The sequence below is a fragment of the Hippoglossus hippoglossus genome, chromosome 22 (assembly GCF_009819705.1).
Source record: "Hippoglossus hippoglossus isolate fHipHip1 chromosome 22, fHipHip1.pri, whole genome shotgun sequence".
NCBI classification, from domain to species: Eukaryota; Metazoa; Chordata; class Actinopteri; order Pleuronectiformes; family Pleuronectidae; genus Hippoglossus; species Hippoglossus hippoglossus.
This window is the reverse complement of record NC_047172.1, coordinates 20,918,690-20,939,014: the sequence shown is the minus strand read 5'-3', so window position 1 is coordinate 20,939,014 and position 20,325 is coordinate 20,918,690. Positions and strand designations below refer to the sequence as shown.

The window sequence follows — 20,325 nt, the reverse complement described above, 5'->3', positions numbered from 1 at the left end:
GCTTGCGCTGCCTCGAGGTTCCTGGAAGTCAGATTTAGTACCACTTCCTGAGAGGAGCTAAAGTTGGGCTCTGACAGCTATATACAACCTTGGAGACACAACATGAGCACTTTTTTGTGGCATGTTGCATCAGCCTGAGTTGTAACTGAAATAGCCAACAAATTTATTCATGTGCTGTAAATGGGGCAGTTAAATTCATGTCCTTTCCTTATGGAATGTGCATGTTCGCACCAGGGTTATTCTCCCAACATTTCACAGAAATTATGCAGATGAATTGAATCCATTCAAGTGTCCCTTGGTTTGAGAATGTTTTTGGAGGCATTTTGCCTTTATTTCATCAATGTTTTCTGCCTCTTTTGTTCTCCACATGCATCCAACCAAAGCCTGCTTATGATTGGTCAAAATAGAAAAAGGAAACCAGAAGGATTCTGGAGCCAAAGTCTTGTCCCTCATCTACAGATTCTGTATATTGAATACATGAAGAATCTGTTTATTCATATCTATAGATACTGTGAAAGAGAACCAGGAAATTGGCTGAGCATAGAGGAGAGGAGGTCACCCCGATGTTTCTATTAAACTGTTAAGTCTCAATCCTGGGAGAGGTTCCTCTTTTACATGGTTTCGAAAATAGAAAGAAAAATCTGATAATATTAACGAGAACGTATGACATTTTATCAAAGTAGGTGAGATTTATTTGTAGTTTTTCAAACACACTTGCTGTGCGTCCCATTTAAGTGCAATAGTGTCAATACGTGGCAAACCAGCCAAAAAGAGCCCTGACACTCAAATTTCACCCACTGGCAAGCTCAACTGCAGCAATTAGTCCAACTGCAAGGATGAAACCTTGAGAAGAAAAAATCACCGCGGAGAAAATCCTCCCTTTGAACGAATGAGTTGGAGCATAACCCATCCTGAGTAAAACGGATGTAGCTGTAAAATAACCAGATCATGGAGACAAAAACACAGCATCTCTCTGTGTCTCCATTTTCCTTCCTACCGTGCTGTCCTCTGTGTCACCCTACTACTTTGAGAAAGTGGGAGTATTATTAAGAGGGGAATCTAATCCTGGCTGGCGGCTCATCAAAGCAGCGGCACCAACTTTGGATTCGGCTGAGCTGGGGAGGAAGACACGGAGACACAGAGGCAACTACAGATGTCTATACTTTACACTGGATGTAAAGGTTTTTAATCAAGATCTCTGTTTATAAGATTTATTCATTTCAGCCGCTTTTAAGAGTCTCCTACAGAATAAAGCTGAAAGAAGAGTTCAAGCCAAACTAAGATGTTTTATATATTTAGATAGAAAACAGGAAACCTTTGCTAAACTGCACGGCCCTGGGATGGTGGGATCACTAATTGCATCTGTTTTTACTTTCTGTACGAGACATTGGTCCAAAGCACAATATGGGAACAATTACTCATGAATAATCATGGTCCCCAGAGGATGATTCAGAATGATTTGGTTGCCCCTTCCTGATCTTTTGCTAAACAGGACCACTGAGTCACAAATTCCCCTTTGACCAATACCTCAGCCCACGAACAGGTTATTTTAACTACTAGCTGCATTTCCATAAAACTGGCAGTGGATAATCATGGTCCCCAGAGAATGAATCCTAAAAAATCATGACATTTATTGAGCTCATTTATTTGGACAAAAAGACAAGACAAGACTAATATATAAATCTAATGAAATTCATTGAGAACATATTTTTGCCTAAATGTCACTCAGAGGTTTTTCCTCTTACATCAACTTTAGAATAAACCGGTCTGAAACTCAATAACGCTCCAATCACAGGAAACACCACCACCACCACATTATTTGCCCCAACCAATATCACTGTGGGACAACAAAGAAGAAGCAAATTAAATTAACTTGAAACTGACTACTTGCTAATCAATGGGTTAAAAGTTAAGATTTGGAAATCAATATTAAATGCTGCTTTAAAAGCATTTTACCATTTAAATTAAAAAAATAAAAGCACCCTTGCTTAATTCAGCAAAGTGAATGGTTTTGTCGTTAGAGCATCCCTATCCTGTGACACAGGATAAATGATGGATGTTTTTAAATATATGTCCGCTATCATTGTTCTCCTAATGCTGTTGTTACTGCTGGTATTCCCATGTAATGTGGAACCTCACTTGTTTTGTGTGAACAATTGGTAAATTGTTAAGCAGACATATTATGCTTTTTCAGTTTTTCTTTCTTCTAGTTTAGTGTGTTCTAGGTCTTCTGTGATGTAAAACTTCTGCAAAATTATAAAACCCAAAGTCTGCAGAAAGGGAAGCTCCTCAACCCCCCCTAAAAAACATCATAAAAATCGTCAGTAGTCCAGCCGACACTTCCGGGTTAGCATGGTGCCACAATAACTTACATTTGCATAATGGTCACTTAGCCGATAGTCTGACACGCCCCCTAACAAAGTAAAGCGAGAGTGGAGGCTGACATTTCATACATGCACTGGAAGCAGTTACCAATAACAAGAGAGTGGACCAGCTGGCCAATCAGAGCAGACTTGGCTTAATCAGGAGGAGGGCCTTAAAGAGACAGGAGCTAAAAACCAAGCGTTTCAGACAGAGACTGAAAAGAGGAGCTGCAGCAATGGACAGTAAGAGGAGCGTGATGTGTTTTCTGAACATTAGCGCATGTAAATCTTTTCAAGTGATAACCTTAATGACAATTATTAACGTGAATAAGAGAATAATATGTCTCTTTTAAACAGCACATAGATTTAAAAAAAAAAACTTTTAACCTTTCTGCCCAAATCACATCTCAGCTTTGTTCTACATTTACACAACTCTGTACCGTAGTAAAAAAAAATCTGATTACTCTGGCTCCACCTAATAGAAGTTTAATTATCATAAGGGTTTAAAGCAGATGCTGATCCGCCTACTTTCCACCTTGAGCAGCAGACATGGTTTTACCACTTCTAACACAGAATGGCCACTTTATTACTGTTAATGCACCTTCATCCAGTACAATCTAATGCATCAACACAGTAAAAAACCACCTACATTAATGACACTGTCAGAGTGGTGGTGAGTCAGCCTCATGGTCACTTTAGATGCTGCACTGGAGAACAGGATCGCAGTTTGCTGAAAGGTGTTTCCTATATTTTGACCGGCCCTTGTGTCACTGGTATAAATAATTCATTTAAGCCTTTTGGGCCCGCGTTTCACTTGCAGTTTGACCAAACATGTGCGTAGGCAACTGGCTGCGTCATGAACGTTATTGTTCACATACTTGCTTCGGTACTACGTTGTTACTGGAGGATTCCAGTAGAGGGCACTCCACAGAACGCCCTCTGTGGAGTTCGTGTGCGGTAAACAAAACAAAGATGGCGACATTTAAGGAGATAAACATTTGGCTGATGTTAAGATCAAGACAGAACACGCAGTGACACTTCATACAAATGTGGGTAATTCCACACGTGGTCACACAGCCTGTCCACCAGTTCTGTCACTGAAGCCCCCGATGACGTGTCCACTGACCCTGTCAAGGACTCGCTACTGCCCCGACCTTTTTTTGTTGGTATTGCATCTTGCAGACGTGTCACGTTAAGTACTGAGGACGAGCACAACCTACGCACCAAACGGACGCAGGATACGCAAAGTCGCCATCTTGCCACTGCGTAGTTAACAACCAATACATTCAGACCTTTAAAGTTATTAGGTCTTAATTCTGCCTATGTTGAACACTGTGGATCAGACCTCGGATATAATGATGACAAGAAGAAAACATCAGCCCCCCTTTAGTCAGAACCCACTTATAGACAATCTGGTGGTTTTACAGAGGCTTGGGTCCTCCAGCGAGTTTACGTTTAAATTTGGAGGATAATTAGTGGTTAAGTGGACTGTAATCATAATGTACTGCTCTTCACTGCCAGGAGATAATGATAAAAATACATTGAAAATCCTGTTTGTCCACAGTCTCCCTCTTGTTTCCCTCCACTAAGACCCAGACACGGCCGGTAGGATTTGTGGTAATGACGATGGTGGGAACTGGATACCTTGTGGATAGAAACCAGAGCAGGTCACAGAACACTGTGATAAAATTCCCGAATCCACACGCCAAGTTTCCCTTTGCCTCCTCCTACTCCACTTTTCCACTCCCTCGCTCCCTCTCTCCCTCTCTCCTCCTCTGCCTCTCCCTCTCCTCTGCTTTCATTTCCCTCTACTTTCCTTGATATCTGATCCAGCAGAGACACTCAGGTTACAGTTTTTACAGCTTAGCCAGCCCAGCGCTGTATACATTCCTTTCTCCCCTGTTTCTTACCCCACTCTCTCCAGCAGCGTCTCCTATCCCCTCCGTATACCCGCTCCTCCTTCTTCTCCTTGATTACTCACCGGGGCTTATTTTACCGTGGCACACATTAAGCAGCCAGATGAAGGAAACACTGTCAGGCTGCGGGTTTTTCAGACCATGATCCCTCACAACAAGGGCACATTGTGGCTCTATGTTACTGTTTTTTCCTCTGGCCTTGGATTGAAATATTGAGGCTGAAAGAATCTAAAGAAAAGAACAGAGTCTTTGTTCTGAACACTTAGAAAAGATTAGTGTGAGAACTTTATAAATAAATGTTTTGACATTAAAATTAACTTACAGCATACAACAAATGGCATATAGGGACTCTGACGGCCATAACTCTGGCTCCAGATTTACACTTGGCTTTGTATCTAAGTGTATTACTTGGCACAGCCTCGCTTGTTCAATTAAATACATCCATACTTTATAAAACTAGATTTTACATTTTAACCATAGTGTTAATGTATGGGCAACATATATTCTCTGGGTTGGATAAACTTGTTTTAAATCACAGGTGTACATTAACTTTGTAGACAAACAGCTAGTGTGTGTGTGTGTGTGTGTGTGTGTGTGTGTGTGTGTGTGTGTGTGTGTGTGTGTGTGTGTGTGTGTGTGTGTGTGTGTGTGTGTGTGTGTTTGTGTGTTTGTGCTAGATGAGCTACAAACAAACTTAATGTTTTTTTTAGCCTTGGAAAGTGTTTTGACACCATAACCACATCTGCTGCTCCATTCAGTAGCATTCCTAACTTTTTCTACACACCATCAATACAACATTATCGGGGCTGTGGCTCGGGAGGTGGAGCAGGTCGTTCACAAACCAGGAGGTCAGTCGTTCAATTCCCAGTTCAGTCAGGTGAATCAGCTCTGAACAAATTATTTTGTACACTCTGTATTGGTACATCTAAAAATGCACATGCTGCTGACATTTTCACTTGGTTGGGTGTATAGTGCCTCCTCTACCATTTGACAGATTGTCGTTACAGTTATAAGCCTGTAGCTAAAAAAAATAAAATTGATGACAGTTTAAGCTGTTTCCCTCAAATGAGATGTTTAGCTGACATGTCGGCTCTCCGCAACATATTATAAGTGACGTCAATTCACTGAATCCTGAATAATGACCAGTGTCACACAATCTACCATCAAAAAGCAAAACACACAGAGCTGCAAATAAAACACCATTTCTGACTGACATCTGACATTGTGTAATTATTTTTTAAGTGTGATGAATTGCAATACAGGACATCTCATTTGTTTTTTTAAACAGCATGAGTCAAACTAGATTTATTTAAAATTTTACCTAATTTCTGTTACAATATTTAAAATGATTAAATTAAATCTGGACGTTTAAATATGTCAAGACGGCCCTTCACTGTGCCGTAAGGATGCTCATAAATATTTGTGCCATTTTTAACGCTCCGCTGAGACAACCTCTAGTGCTCCCCTGATAAGAAATGAGGAAATTTCTCCATGGTGAGACCCTGCCTGACACCCCCCTCACTACAAACACACACACACACACACACACACACACACACACACACACACACACACACACACACACACACACACACACACACACATTCTGCATCCTGTCATCAGGACCAGGCAGCAGCACAAAGCAGGGTTAACTGGGTTCCTTCACAAACTGAAGAGCATGAAACATATTTTTAATCCTTATCAAGGTTTTTTTTTCCAGTTTAACAACCAGTTAAAATTCCATTATTAAATGAACTCACCTCCAGTTAATTTTTTTAATAAATAGCAAGGACATCATAAGAATTCAGGATTTTGCTTCTATTCAATGCTGCAACAATGAAAATAAAATAAAATAAAAAGGCTACTCCGTTAATTAAAATGTAACATTATCTTGTCATATTATTCTAGTTAACTGCCTGTTTCTTATTTCTCTGTGATGATAATAAATGCATGTTGGCAGCTGAGTTGCCCCCACCCACCCACCCTCCTAAAAGAATCATCTAATCATCAATAATATTCACATTTACCCCCTTTTATTTTGCAGTCACAGAAAAGAAGCGGTGACAAATGGTATTTTGGAGAGGTCTGGATACAAAAAGCCTTTATGCCAGGGTTGTTTCAGGACTCTCTCACAGCCAGCACCATCTCTTTCCCCTCTGACAGCCTAAAAATCACAATTTCCACAATTATCCTCGGAGTGATCGCCTGCACATCCATCCACAACAACAAAAAACCTCTGGGTGCTCGTGTGCCTCCAGCCAAATGTGTACAAACAATGAAGAGATGGAGACAAAGCGGACACACAGCTTGCCTCACACACGCACACACTCACACATGCCAGGGACACTTTCTCCACAATGAACCGCGCGGAGCACGGGGCTCAGATATCACAATGTGCGCCGAGGAAAACACACACACACGCGAATAGAAACAACGTGTGGCTGAATATTGGGATGGATAATCGCGCAGGCCGAACACTGGAGACATTGTGCTCCTGTCGAATGCGTAAAAGCTCGCGCGCACACACATACGCACATCTGGATCACACGCCTCTGGGCAGCTGGGAAGCACACACGCACATAAACACAAACACACACGCTCAGAGGCAGACCCACACGGACGCACAAACACATCTTGGCTGCGTGAGTGTTCCCCCATTGATTTATACTAAGGATGAGCCGCGGCTGCCCTGCGCTGCGCCGGAGTGGAACAGTATTAATAGCAGTAGTAGAGGCTCTGTTGACGCCTTCACTGACGCACTGGGTTTTCCATTGACTCTGAGTGAGCCGTGGAAGGCAGCGCACACAAACAGCGGAATAATGACAAGAAGCGACAGGAGCGCGCACTGATTCTCCACTGCTCCAAAACTTACTACAGTACAGGAGCGGCGGATTGGTGCCGCATCCATTGTGCACGGCGGTCTTGGCTGAGTGCGCAGCTGAGGCTGGAATGTGGATGTGACAAAAGAACTTGTGCAAAGAGAAAACCACAAATCAGAGTTTGGCCATCCTGCAGCCACCTGCACTTGACTGTATTGTGCAGATTTGTGTGAACGCACACGCACGCACAACCCACTCCGCTTCCACGCGTAATCGCATGCAGCCGGACGGACCCTCCTTTCTTTACCTTCATCTCTTCATTTATCTCCCTCTTCACTGGGTGCGCAGGCTTTCGGCTCCTTTTATTTTCCGGGGGTCTGCCCTCTTTCTCCATCTCTGCCATGTTTTCTCTGCGGTGCTTCTGTCAATATTTGCGGTGAGCGGAGGAGGGAGGGAGGCCGGTTCACAGTCGCCAGACGGCGAGCGTCTCGCAGCTTCGCAGCGGCCCGTGTGACGCTGGGGATGCCGCCGAGGGCTCTTGGCGCCCGGCTAAGTCAGCCATCTTCTGGCCGTGTCCTCCTCCGCGGGTCCGTGCGCCAGTGGTGAGCCGCCTCTGTGAGTCAAAGGAGAGGTTGAGTGAGGGGAAAAAACGAGACAGGGGGAGGGGCGTCCGCTGAAACATTATATGACGCGCTGATGATCAGAGGTGGGCTATTTCTTCTCGCTTTCCCGTGGAGCGCAATCAGAGCGCTCACATCCACTTAGCGCTGCTGCCTCATGGTGACAGCGTGTACGGCGGCTAACAGGTGCCCGCACACCCCCCCCCCCCCCCCCCAGTCCAGACCCACATTGTTCTGCACTGAGTCTCTATCAGTTACACTCTCCACCGCTTCAGTCATTTAACACCACAAAGTCAAAAACTCTGGAGGTGCCAGTGTGTTGAGTGACTTTCAGCCTGACGTGACCACGCAGAGACGCTTTACAAGTGTAGTGAGAGCAGTGCCTTGCTCAAGGACATTTTGAAACTTAGTCGCTATTGCTTGGATGGCTTCATATGTTTTTTTTTAAACTGTGCATTGAGGATTTTTCTCAATCAGGGGCCATAAGGTACATAAACTGTACGCCAATGTCCCAGTGAGAGGCTCTGGACATTCTCCGGAGTTTCTCCTGCCAGCCCCCTATAAAGACTCCGCAGGAGATCCTCTGCAGGATCCACCATGGGCAATCGGGCGTGTTGATGTTTTTACAGATGCAAAAATGAAAAAAGAAATGAAAAAAGAAAACAAATATCTCAGGATGAAAAAGCGGAGCCATACACGTGAAAGACACAGACAAAGAGCTGAGCTGTAAACAAAAACACATGATCTCTGTAGCAGAATGTAACCTTACAACCTGCCTCTGCTTGCTGCCCCTCCCCCTCACCTGAATGTTCATGAGTGAAAGGCAAACTCCAGAGAAAGTCCTGACCCTATTTCAATAAGACATTTCTTATGTACTGTTAGTTCCATAGCTTTGAGCAAAGTCACATATAATTGTATATATTTTGAAAATTGTTCCATGTTCAAGCGTATTTTTTTTTTTCAAAAAAGTTTTGAAAAGAAAAATTCTTAATTGTTAACTAAGTTTGTATTTAATGTTTGCATTGTTTGTAAGTGACTGGTTTATTTATTAATTAAAAAAGACTATACTGACAGGACAGGGGCACTTGATCTGACCCTGCATTGGAGCATGGTCGCAGTTACGTGAATCCAAGACAGATGTCACAGATCAAAGTTCACCAAAGTTGAACCACATGTGAAGCCATTCTGCAATTTACTTCGCCACAGGAAACAAATGGTTTATTTGCCTCTTCCCTCTCAGACATTGGAAGTAAACGGGAGGCGAAGGTTGCGTAGTGAGAAGATCAGTGGAGCAGGTGTTCCATGAGTCTTCTCAACTGAGGAAATGAAAGTGTGTGAGTTTGTAATAAGAAGAGAAATGTTGCTTCATCCTAAGGAGGGAAAAGGTGCAACACACTCTCTGAAGGCCAAAGGAAACTTCTGAGGTGTGCTACTTCTGTAATGTCTGAATCATCGTGCTGAAAATAGTTTCCATTTGGCCTTTAGAGTGCTGCTTCTTCTCCCCCAGGTTGTTCCATGAGCTAACAATGTGCATGGTGAAAATAAACATCCACAGGTGTCTGTTGTCCCAAGACTTATATATTAACATCTATTCTAATTAAAGAGGTTTGCAGAGATCCCGGAGTTTGGTTTAATCAGTGGGCACAAGGCCACATGTGAACCCAAGAAATCATCAAAGTTTCAAAAAGAAAATTTAAATTTAAATAATGTTTTTTTCCCACATTATTTGACTGATCAATAATAATGAATATCTCACATTTAGTGTTTAAGACAATAACTGGAGCAGAATTGTTCACTTTTTAAAAAACATTTATTTCAACTAGAATGGCATTCATGAGTTGATAGCTCTGCCAAGGCCAAACAGTCCCCTGATGAAACCACATCTAAATTCACCGGATACAAACTTTTTTATGGATCTGCACCAAATTGCACACACTCACACTATTTTTTTAAATCAAGGTCCATGAATTATTATCTGGGAAATAAAGGGGATTGTTGAAAAACGCCTCCTCTCACAATTTTAAAGAAAGAGGGAAAGAAATCCCTCATCCAGATCTGCACCAATATTTTATGGATTCTTCCCTGACCCACATCCATTACCAAGTTTCCTGGTAATCCGCACAGTAGTTTTTGCGTAATCTTAGTTACAATCAAACAAGCCAACAAACAAACAGCCCGGGGTGAAAACATGACCTTTAGAAAGACAGACAGATTTATCCAGGGGGAAAAAATGTCCTGCATTTATTAAATTCTGTTATGATTACATATGCACATACAGTAAACATTCATGCCCTCTGTATAGTATCCCTACATGTGTTAACTTACACATGTAAACACATATTGGAATATATACTGTATATTTATATAAAGCTGTTTTATATGCCTATCTTGCAGTGATACCTGTTGACAGCATGTTGTTTGAAGAGGGAATTCCAGAACCGCTAAGTTAATGCAAAACAGTTCTGTTATTGGCACATGAGGCAGACTCAGGGGCCCTTTAATAAATGATTTTAGCGTCAGGCATTGATTTATCCGTCACAGCTGCATGCTACATGCTGCCCTCTGACTTTAAGTGGAATTACAATGAGTTCACAGGTGGGGAGCCACAGAGAGGGCCGGGTGATGCTGCTCGTGGCGCGGTGACACCCATTTCAGCCAGGAAACCAGCAGGAACGGGAGCTGTGAACCGTGACACGGGGTCAGGGTGAGATGACTTGAGTGCTACAGCGCAGCTCTCGCCTCAAGAAACCCAGCAGCACACGGTTCCTGTATTTCTCTGGCTATAGCAGAGGTTTAGTGGAGTATAACTGGAATGCTTCTGATGATATATTATGCATGAAGAGTTGGAGATATGAATATGTGAAGAAACTGAAGAAAGTGTTGAAATTACAATAAAACATGCATAAGCTAAATGAAACAGTGGTATTTGGTATGATTTTTGTTATGATAAAATACCGTGACATTTCTAAATACGCTAAAATTGCCTGCAGCTATTTTAATCTGGACAATATGATGCTGAGGGTGAACAGATCATTTGTTTCATAAGTCTATTCAGCAGCTCTGTGTTGTTTAAGCTGTCCTTAACAGACTTTGTCTCCAGTCCAGTAATAAGCATATGAAGTAGGATTCAATGAAAGCATTGTTATAACTCTGCTGGGTCTTTTTCCTCTAAACTGTGGAGCTGTTATATCATCACAAGGATTTTGTATGACAGCTTGTTTTTCAACAGTTTGGTTTACATGACTACGCTCAAGTTTTTTTTTTTTTTTACCTTGGTTTCAAATAAATGTTTTACTCATTGTAGTCTTGGACACAAATAAACATTTAAATGTGAAGGTCTTTATCTGCCGTAATACAAACAAACAACGAGTTAGGACGAAACTAAAGACAGATTTGATCCAAAGTGTTTCCACATTGAGGTCAAATCTCTGTACACATGTTGATTCATAGTAATCTGACTAAATGTGAAACTTGCAGCTGTAACTATAATATCCAATGATTTGACAAAAGCAGTTACAATATGTTTGGGATGTTTCAGAATGATCCAATGAAAAATTATGTTCTCCAATGATCAAACATTACTAACACATCAGATTGGAGATCACATTGGACAACACAGGGGTCCTTATATTAGCTAACCATAGATACTGTGTAAGACTGCAGCTGCTATTTCTGTTTGATAAAAACAAATCTGCTAAAGATTAGTTTATATTTTGTCTGTTTACATTTGTCAATTTACATTTTGTTGACTTTATAAGGCTTTCATCTAAATGTATTATGTGTACTTACAATGCAGTAGTAATCTTTATGCCGAGCATAAAGTCAATTTATTGTTAATTTGTGCTGTTAATCATTACAATGTTATATTAACTTTCCTTTTAAGCAAAAGCAACACATCATAATAGATCATTTTGAGTTTCAATATATTTAATTATTGCCATTTACTACCTTTTTAAATTAAGATATCTAGTGGTTTAATCCAATAAAAAACAATTTGAACATGATTGGTTTATACTCTGTAGCATAGAAGATCTAGAAAATCTAGGTAAAATTCCTGGAAAAGAAATATCCATCTCACTGAGCTTAGTAATAGAATATTTGAGGTACCAGCTTTGAACAATGGGAATATATAAAATACAAATTAGTTTACCTAATAACAATAATGATAAAATATCTGTTTATGTATACTATGTATTTATTAAAGTATAAAAGTGATTTATGTGATGTATATAAATTGATATGTATTATAAAAGTGATGTATTTGCATCGCATTTAAAACATATGATTTAAATATACAAAATATTCACAGATATATATTAATGTCGAATAATTTTTTATATAAAATATATGTAAGTTGTCTCATGTTGTGTGGAAATTTGACAAAATAGCAGGACACAATTCTTATATTATTTATTTAATGATATTAAATCAATGCATGATAACATACAGATTATATCACTGACTCTGTGCTCTCAGAAAGTGGGCGTGTCGGAATCTGGCAGCAGCCGTCGTTACGTTTCGCGACGTAACGTATTACGTAAACAAAGATGGCAGCTCCCTGTGTCAGGTCGTGTGTTGTGAAACAGCTTCTTATTCTCCCAGTGACAGTTTGTTAGATGTGTCAGGATATTAAATCATAGTTATTTATTAATACTACAGATGTGGCACTGTTTAACAACATGTCACAGCGTTAGCCTCAGTTAAATCTGGTCACACCGTTTGAAGATGGCAGCAAGAACCTGAATGACACTTCAGTCAACTGTCTCCAAATAGAAACAGAGTATTCAGAGAAAATGCTTTTCAATACGTGGTCGCGTCTGTGCTGCAGGACGTTGTCGAGCCGAGGACAGAGGACGCTGAGTCTGTTCTCCAGCTCCGGAGCGTCCAACTGGAGCAAAGTGGTGTCCGACGCAGAGAAGATCGTCGGCTATCCCACCTCCTTCATGAGCCTCCGCTGCCTGCTCAGCGACGAACTCAGTAATGTGGCCATGCACGTGAGGAAGCTGGTGGGGACCCGGCACCCGTTACTCAGCACCGCCAGGTAACACATGCTGCACGTCTCAACCAGGGCTCTGCCAACTCCTGGGCTAACACACAGAGTTGTGTTATGATTTTTGAATGGAGCAGACTCCATTCAAAAATCTGGCTAAATAACATAACTCTGTGTGCAAAGGTTCAAATATAGATTAACTTTTTAACAAATGTTCAGGTTAATGTCTAAAATCTTCCAGCTTCAGCATGAATTTAATCCACTAACTGGGTTTAGGTGGAATTTCACTTTCGCAAAAGAAACAAACGTCAACATATTACTGACATAAGTTAATGATTGCAAAGCTGCATTACTATTAAAGCTGGCTGTAGTTTGTTTCTCTCATGATTTCATCACTTTATTACGCTCTTAATACTTAAAATTGAAACCCCACTGGTAATTGAGCAACACCCACCTCCAGAGAAACACACAAACACTCCTTCATAGGATTCCCTTTCATCACTCTGTAGACATGCAGGTATACAAAGGTTGTCTGTAATCAAAACAATCTTCTTGACAGTGTCTCTTGGGCTAGCTACAGTCTATACCATATGTGTGTATTATTTTGTAATAACATATCAACATTGGTAATCAGAAATACTTTATTGATCCCAGGGGAAAGTGGTTTTCTTGCAGGTGCTCCAGCCAAAAATTGAAATATATACTGACCAAGACAATAACAATGAATAGAAATACAAAATATAGGTATGAGTAAAATAAAAAGTAAAAATATGTGCGTTAAAATACAGTATATGAAAAGAAGCTGAATAAGAACATGCAAAAATGCAGTACATTTACAACAGAAGTTAAGTTATTATAAATGAAGGTGTAATGTGCTGAAAGGGTGAAAAAAGTCCAGGGCCGGTCTATTGACCTAGAGTGTCTAAAACTCTGAGGGAGGACTTCCTGTGGTGCTCTGTGGTGCATCCTGGTGGAATAAGTGAAGTCTGCTGAGGAGAGGTTTGCACAGATGTGTGATTTCTGTCATTTCTGCACCATCGGACTGAAATGCTAAAAAGTTTGGGTCTTCGTCCTTCTAACAGGAGCAATGATATTTTACCTTTACCATCATGTTTTATTATTACATAACACAACTCTTACATGGCTGCGACAGTATCATGGAGTTGAGGCAGTAGTGAAAGACTGCTCGTATCTTCTTTCATTCCTTCAGTGCTGAGTCAGAGGGTTTGGAAGCTTTTGGTGTTTTTCCTTTAAGGGGCATATGTAAAGTACACAAATACTAGGAAAAAAAACTGTTTTGATTCTTAACTAGGTGCACTGGCTGTGTGTGCAAATCTTGATTGTTCTTAATTTTCATGTTATTTTATAGATTGATGTGCAGTAATCCAGAAACATTTGTATCATGTAAACACACTGTGTGACCTGTTACGACGACAATTAGCAACACATCCTATAATACCAACTGTAGCCACTTCAGTAAGCAACACACCTGCAAGATACAAGTGTGGCAGAAAAATCAGTGTTGATCATGGAAGTAAATTGAAACTCCATCTGGACAGAACAAAGTAAATCTGACAGTAATTCCACAGACAAAGAAATCTATATACATGGTAACAAGGTGAGTGGGGCCACTTCTAGGAACTCACTAGTATATTCTTGCACTGAATTTGGAATATGTGGGCATATGGTCTGATTAAAGCTAGGGTCGGGACCCCCAGGCACTGGAAATCAAATAAAATGTATAAGCAATTAGAAAAAGCTTATTTTAGCCATAATTGTTAGAAAGGAATAAGAAAAAGTAGTTAAACCTCTAAAATGATGATAAAAGATAAGTGACAGCATTAGTTGCAGCAGGACCATTTTCAGCACCACAGGAAACACAGAGAGATGTGCATGTAGGTGCTTTTTATTTTTTTTTGCAAACTAAGTTAAATAAATACAATTTCTATGCTTCAACAAACTCCAGGGATAATGGGGGTTGCATGTCTCTGGCATCTTTAGTCAGTGGCTGAAAAGTTTGAGAACCCCTGATCTAAAGGAGCTGTATGTTGTCGTTTTTTCCTGCCGAGCCAACGTTAGCATTAACAGCTGTTTACTTACAGATCTGACAGAAACGTTGTGAGCTCAGCATCAAACTTAAGTCATCAGCTTCTACTGTAGTTAGCATTCTAACCAGCTAGCTCTGGTGCAGCTGGCCTATCTTCACTTTCCTACAGCATCACTGTAGTGTCCAGTCTGCCCTGAACAACTGCTGAGGGTGACTTATAACCTCTTGTTTTGGAAACACAATGAGGATTCAAGCCCTGTACATGACATCATCACTACCACCCTTTCCTGGCCTGAAAAAACACATCAGGGCCCAGTCACACATGCAAATATTTCCGTTGTGACCCTTTGCCACCTGTTCATTTCCAATCAGTACGAGCGAGGAGGCAAATAAAACATTTGCTTCCTGTGACAAAGCAGATCACAGCGTGGCTTCGCGTGGAGTACAACTTTGGTGAACTTTGACCTGTGAAATTTGCTTTGCATTCACACACATGTGGCCGTGCCCTTTGGCTGCAGAGACAACTTACTTATAACACCTTTTGTATAGGAAGCAAAAATGTCATGAATTGATTTTTTCTTGATTTACTTTTAGAGAATAGTTTTTAATCAAAAGACGTGACAGGCTGTTCAAACCTGTGTTTCTTCTTAGACGAGGCAGAATAAGCACTTAATACTTAATAGACCCATTACCATTGTGGTGGATGCATCCTATTTCTTCTAAGTAAATATTGTGATTTAAGGAACACAGTGTATTGATTCTTCTCGCAGGGCAAAGGCCTCACCTCCCACACTCACAGTCACAGTCACCTCTGTGTGGGTACGAATCAACTTTATTAGAGTCTATCCCCTACCAGAAATATTTTGTTTATGTTTGCAAAAAGCCAGAGCTGTTGTGTGATGCAACTGCAAAGACACAATTGTGCATTGAAAAAGGATGAGCAGGTCAGATCTTCCAGATATTATCCCATAACTTTATCATAGTTTTCTGTTTTATCAAACAAAAATCAGGAACCAAAGAGAACGAGAAGAGAGAGTCCTCAAACTCAATCCCGCCATGCAGACGGGCATTTGGAAACAGGAGCCCAAGGGTGTAATAACCTATACACCTAAATCTGATATGACAATCCATTTGGGTGTTGTAGCAGGGGGCGGGGGTGGTGAGGGGGGAAGCAGACCTCTTGACAGTCTGACTCCTCACTGTCAGCTTGGGTTGGCTGGTTCGTATTTCCCACTGTGTCTCCGCCTTAGACGAGCGGCAGATAAAAATATCCACAACAGCAGACAGGCAGACCCTCGTGGAGTTGGGTTTCGGTTTTTCCTTTCCTTTCATTCTCAAAAACTGCAGCTCAGCTAACTTTGGCCCAAAGTCTGGAGTTACAGCGAGGGGACTGCGGCCCAGGAGAGGAAACTTAACTTGCTTTAAAGACAGTCCTTGAGAGTTGGACTCAGACTGGAATTCAGTTCTACTGATGCCTTCTACCTTTCTCACCTTTTTTTTGCAGTCTTACCTGTGATCATCATTACCCTGATCAATGCAGTGGCCATTAATATGACGTCAACTGATGCACAATACCTCTGTCTGCTGCAGCTACAGTGTTGACTAGAGTGAATATTGAAATCAGTGTGGAGACTAGAGCAAGAACTATTTGCAAAAAGTCAAAAACAGCTTCCAGTCTGCAGCCTTGACGTATCTTCTCAAAACATTGTGTCATTTTCCTTCAGTTTTGACCTTTTGGATTAAAGCCCATGAAAACGTGAGGCCAAAGCTGAAGTTGGTCATGACTAAGAATTAAGAATTGAACAAATTCAAAGTATGGAGAGAAAAAAGTTTTAGTGGTTTAGTGTTTTTCAATAAAAAATGGAGTTGATCTGCCCAATCAGAGCTCTGTCTGTCTTAATTGAGAGTGGCGTGGTAATTCAAACAGGCAACAGACACATTTATATATATGTGTATATATATATACATATATATATATATATATACATATATATATGGAAACTAATTTACAACAATCAGATATCACAGCTTGAAAAGGGAAGATTACAAATCAGTTTTTAAAAATACCAAAACATGACAATGTTGAGACTGCTGTAAAGATAAAATAAAGCTGATAAAAAGAAAAATCACTCTGTTGATAAATTGGATGGTACAGAAACTGTGTGATTTTTAGAAAATGTTTCATTTTTCATGTGCACTGTAATGCAGATATTAAAACAAAAAGATTCATAAAACTCAGTATAACCAAAATATATATATCTTTTGGGATCAAAGAATTACAACCAAAGTACGCAGCAATATCTATATTTCTATATAGCGTATTAAATATTCCTCCAAAACTATATAAAATAACTATTTATGATACTTCTAGTATTGATGAACTAGTAGAACTATTTGATTATTATCAATGTCAGTAGATCTTACTACTGTGTGTGAGACATATTTACCAATGAAATGTATTGACTTTATTGTTTAATATAGAATTTAAATGGTGTATTTGGATTTTGTAACCGACAATATGGTCTCTTTAATTTTTGTACGCACACTTACAATCTATAAAAGGATTGCCCCCAATCAGGAGGCTATGTTTCTGTCTGCATTTGTTTGTAAGAAGGATCACGTAAAAACAACTGACCAGATGACCTCAGAACTTGGTGGAAGAATGTGGTGGATGTCTGGAAAGAACCCATCGTGATCAGGCATATATTCAGGATTTTGTTTTCACTTTCTTTAATCAATCTTTTCAACAGTGTCCTTGATTTCGCAGAGAATAATTCATGGATATTGATGAACAAAATAGACTGATATTTATTAGTGTTAACAATTTCTTATTTGGCTTTTTTAACCAGCAATATGATCTCATTGATTTTGCATGTACACTAAGGATTTAATAAACAAATGCCCTTAAATGTCAAAATAGTTATTATATAATTTGATTAATAATTATTTTCATTTAATATTTTCTGGTAATACATTTATCAATTTGTCTTTAAAATGATAGAGGATAGTAAAACAATGAGTTCATGGTGTCTTCAGGGGTTTTGTCAGAGCAACTGTCCAAAGCCCAAAATATTTAGTTCAAAGTTATGTATGACAAAGGACCTGGAAATGGTGTTTTGATCAAAAAATTACTAAAAACTAAATTTGATTATCAAAATTATTCATTTCATTTTTGAAAATGTGTAAATTAAATCCTGGAAAATTGAACAAACTGTTCGAATCATGATTTCATGAAGACATATGCTCTGCACATACGGTGAATGTGTTGCATAAATTCTCACCATGTGAAAAGGGCAGCCACATTGGGCACATTCATTCATTCATTCATTACTAAGGGAAAAAAGGACAGAGGATCAATATGGCACCACACATGTGAGGTCATATATTTGCATATATTAATGCCAGCCCCTGCGTATGCTGGTTGAAGTTCCTGAATTCCTGCGGTGCATTTGCAGAGCAGAAGGCGTGGTGACCTGTTCACAACCCTTTAAAATGACAGCGGCCCATTTCTCTCTTTCTGCTCCCTCTCTCCCTCTCTCCCTCTCTGTAGTCCTCACTATCCCTCTTTTTCCACATCATCCTCGCCCCACCCCTTTGCAGGAGGGCGGTTGTGATTGATTGATGTATGCTGGTGTGGATTGTGACATAAATATTAATCATCTGCCACCCTCAGGCCACTGGCTTACCTGGACTCCTCCAGAGGAGAGCAGCTTCATCATTTTTGCTCTGTAGCAGTTTTGTGTTCAGCAGGCCATGCTGCTGCGTTCGTCAGTGCACCAGGTTAGCCACTATTTTCCAACTGAGTAAAAATTTAGAGGGACCATAAATAAATCTCACGAGCTGCATAATGTCAGCTGTATCGTAAATTTTAGGTAACATAGCGTGAGCTGTTTTATGTGGTAGATTTTTTTTTTGAGGGGGGGAGGAACAAAGCTTCTGGGCATGTGCGCTTTTTTCCCCTATTTGCTACCAGAGTCACTCACATCTTTCTTTTGTCATCTTTTCTTACATTTCTCTCTGGCCGCTTTTTCCTCCATCTCTCTCTGTCCCCTCTCTGTGTTCATGCTCTATGTTTTACATCCACTCTGTCGCAGGTTCCTCTTTACCTCCCCCTGTGGTGCAGGGGTGGGTCAGAGAGGTGGGGTGTGGAGGTGGGGGCTCTGGGTTGGTGAGGCTGGTGTCTGGGCATCGAGCGGATGGGGGCGTGGCCGCTTGTCTGCCTCCGAGCCCCTAACGAGAGCGTGATTCATGGCACGAGGGGCTCCCATAGGAACAGGATTAGAGGTGCTCTGTCTAACTGCTCCCCAGAGAGAGTAAAAAGATATTTAATCTGCCCACCACGCCGGCAGTTACCACTGTGCACTGTGTGTGTCTTTGTGTGTGTGTGTGAATGTGTCAGAGGGTTGTTGGCTAGGGGGCGGGAGACTAACAGCCAAAAGAGAAAATACATTTCTGCAGCAAAACTGATCAAATATATAATACTGCTACTTTATCTGTTTAAATCTAGCACTGTGAATTCTTAGTTTAGAAATTTATTCTGATTTTATACAACAACTTTTTTATCTTGTCCCTTCATTATTGGTCAGGATTTTCATTGAGCAGAGTGTAGCTGGTCTGTAACAAATTGCAATGATCTGAAATCAATTTGGGAAAGATCAAATAGCACTAAACCACTGTGCAAGACTTAGCTACTATTATATAGCAAATATTATACAGGCCAGAAATGTGCTTTAAATGACCCGGTGCTTTGAAATTGGATTTTTCATATTCCTGTCCAAATAAATAATGAAAACAGAAGAAATACAAATATGTGTAAAGCTATAATACATATATATTATAATTTGTATTTTAACAATAGCTCAAATCAATATGAATAATGTTAAAAGGGATCATTTACAGCGATGAACCTACAGAGAATTCTCACCCAAATCTACAGTATCTCTCAGCTCTGCAGTGTTTCAGCGTCTATCAGCTCGTTGTTTTTGTTTTGTTTAAATGCTACATGTTTCTCCAGCATAAAAATCCTTTGCTGCTCAGCAAAATCATACTGTGTACTGTGTATTGTAACAAACAGCATTCATGCATTGGCTGGTCTAGTGTGATTATTTTTCAGTGTCTACAAAAAGTGCATTAAAACTCAGTGTCTACGTTTGAGAAAATCAAATGGTTCTGATGAATGTCTAATAGTATTTTTGCCTGCTCTTGTTGCTTTGCAGAGGTTTTGTCTACGACAACAAGAACAACCTTCAGATGAGGGGCGTTATTGTCCTGCTCATTTCCAAAGCAGCAGGGCCAAGCCATGCAGCGTCCGATCTCCTGGCTCAGGACATGGTCAGCGGCATTTATCCCAGGTAAATCCCCTGTTAAAGGGTTGGGGGGTTCAGGCAAACTGTATGCATTACAATTACTAGTATGGTCGTCATTAAAGGTCCATCAAAGTATCATCAGCTAGATGCACTAATGAATCTTCCGTTAAGCATTGCTAACTGTGCAAATGTAATTGCTTTTGTGGTAACTTGGGAGCAAATTGGCAAAACATTGTGTAAAAGTCACGATACCGTTGAGGATTT

At 40.4% G+C, this 20,325-nt stretch overlaps 2 protein-coding genes across 5 annotated transcripts in view; one reads left to right on the top strand and one right to left on the bottom strand.

The window, feature by feature from the left end:
• The window catches only part of sobpa (sine oculis binding protein homolog (Drosophila) a), a 41,025-nt gene extending 33,173 nt beyond the window's left edge, over nucleotides 1-7,852 (bottom strand). For all 4 annotated transcript variants that reach the window (XM_034576371.1, XM_034576373.1, XM_034576372.1 and 1 more), the window contains exon 1: nucleotides 7,406-7,852. In XM_034576371.1, the coding sequence (XP_034432262.1) occupies nucleotides 7,406-7,501 (96 nt within the window). In that variant the 5' untranslated portion in view covers nucleotides 7,502-7,852. The remainder of the gene's footprint in view (nucleotides 1-7,405) is intronic.
• A 4,411-nt stretch (nucleotides 7,853-12,263) lies between these two features.
• The window catches only part of pdss2 (prenyl (decaprenyl) diphosphate synthase, subunit 2), a 30,225-nt gene continuing 22,163 nt past the window's right edge, over nucleotides 12,264-20,325 (top strand). The window contains exons 1-2 of the mRNA XM_034576937.1: nucleotides 12,264-12,759; nucleotides 19,972-20,106. Coding sequence (XP_034432828.1) covers nucleotides 12,512-12,759; nucleotides 19,972-20,106 — 383 coding nt within the window. The 5' untranslated portion in view covers nucleotides 12,264-12,511. The remainder of the gene's footprint in view (nucleotides 12,760-19,971; nucleotides 20,107-20,325) is intronic.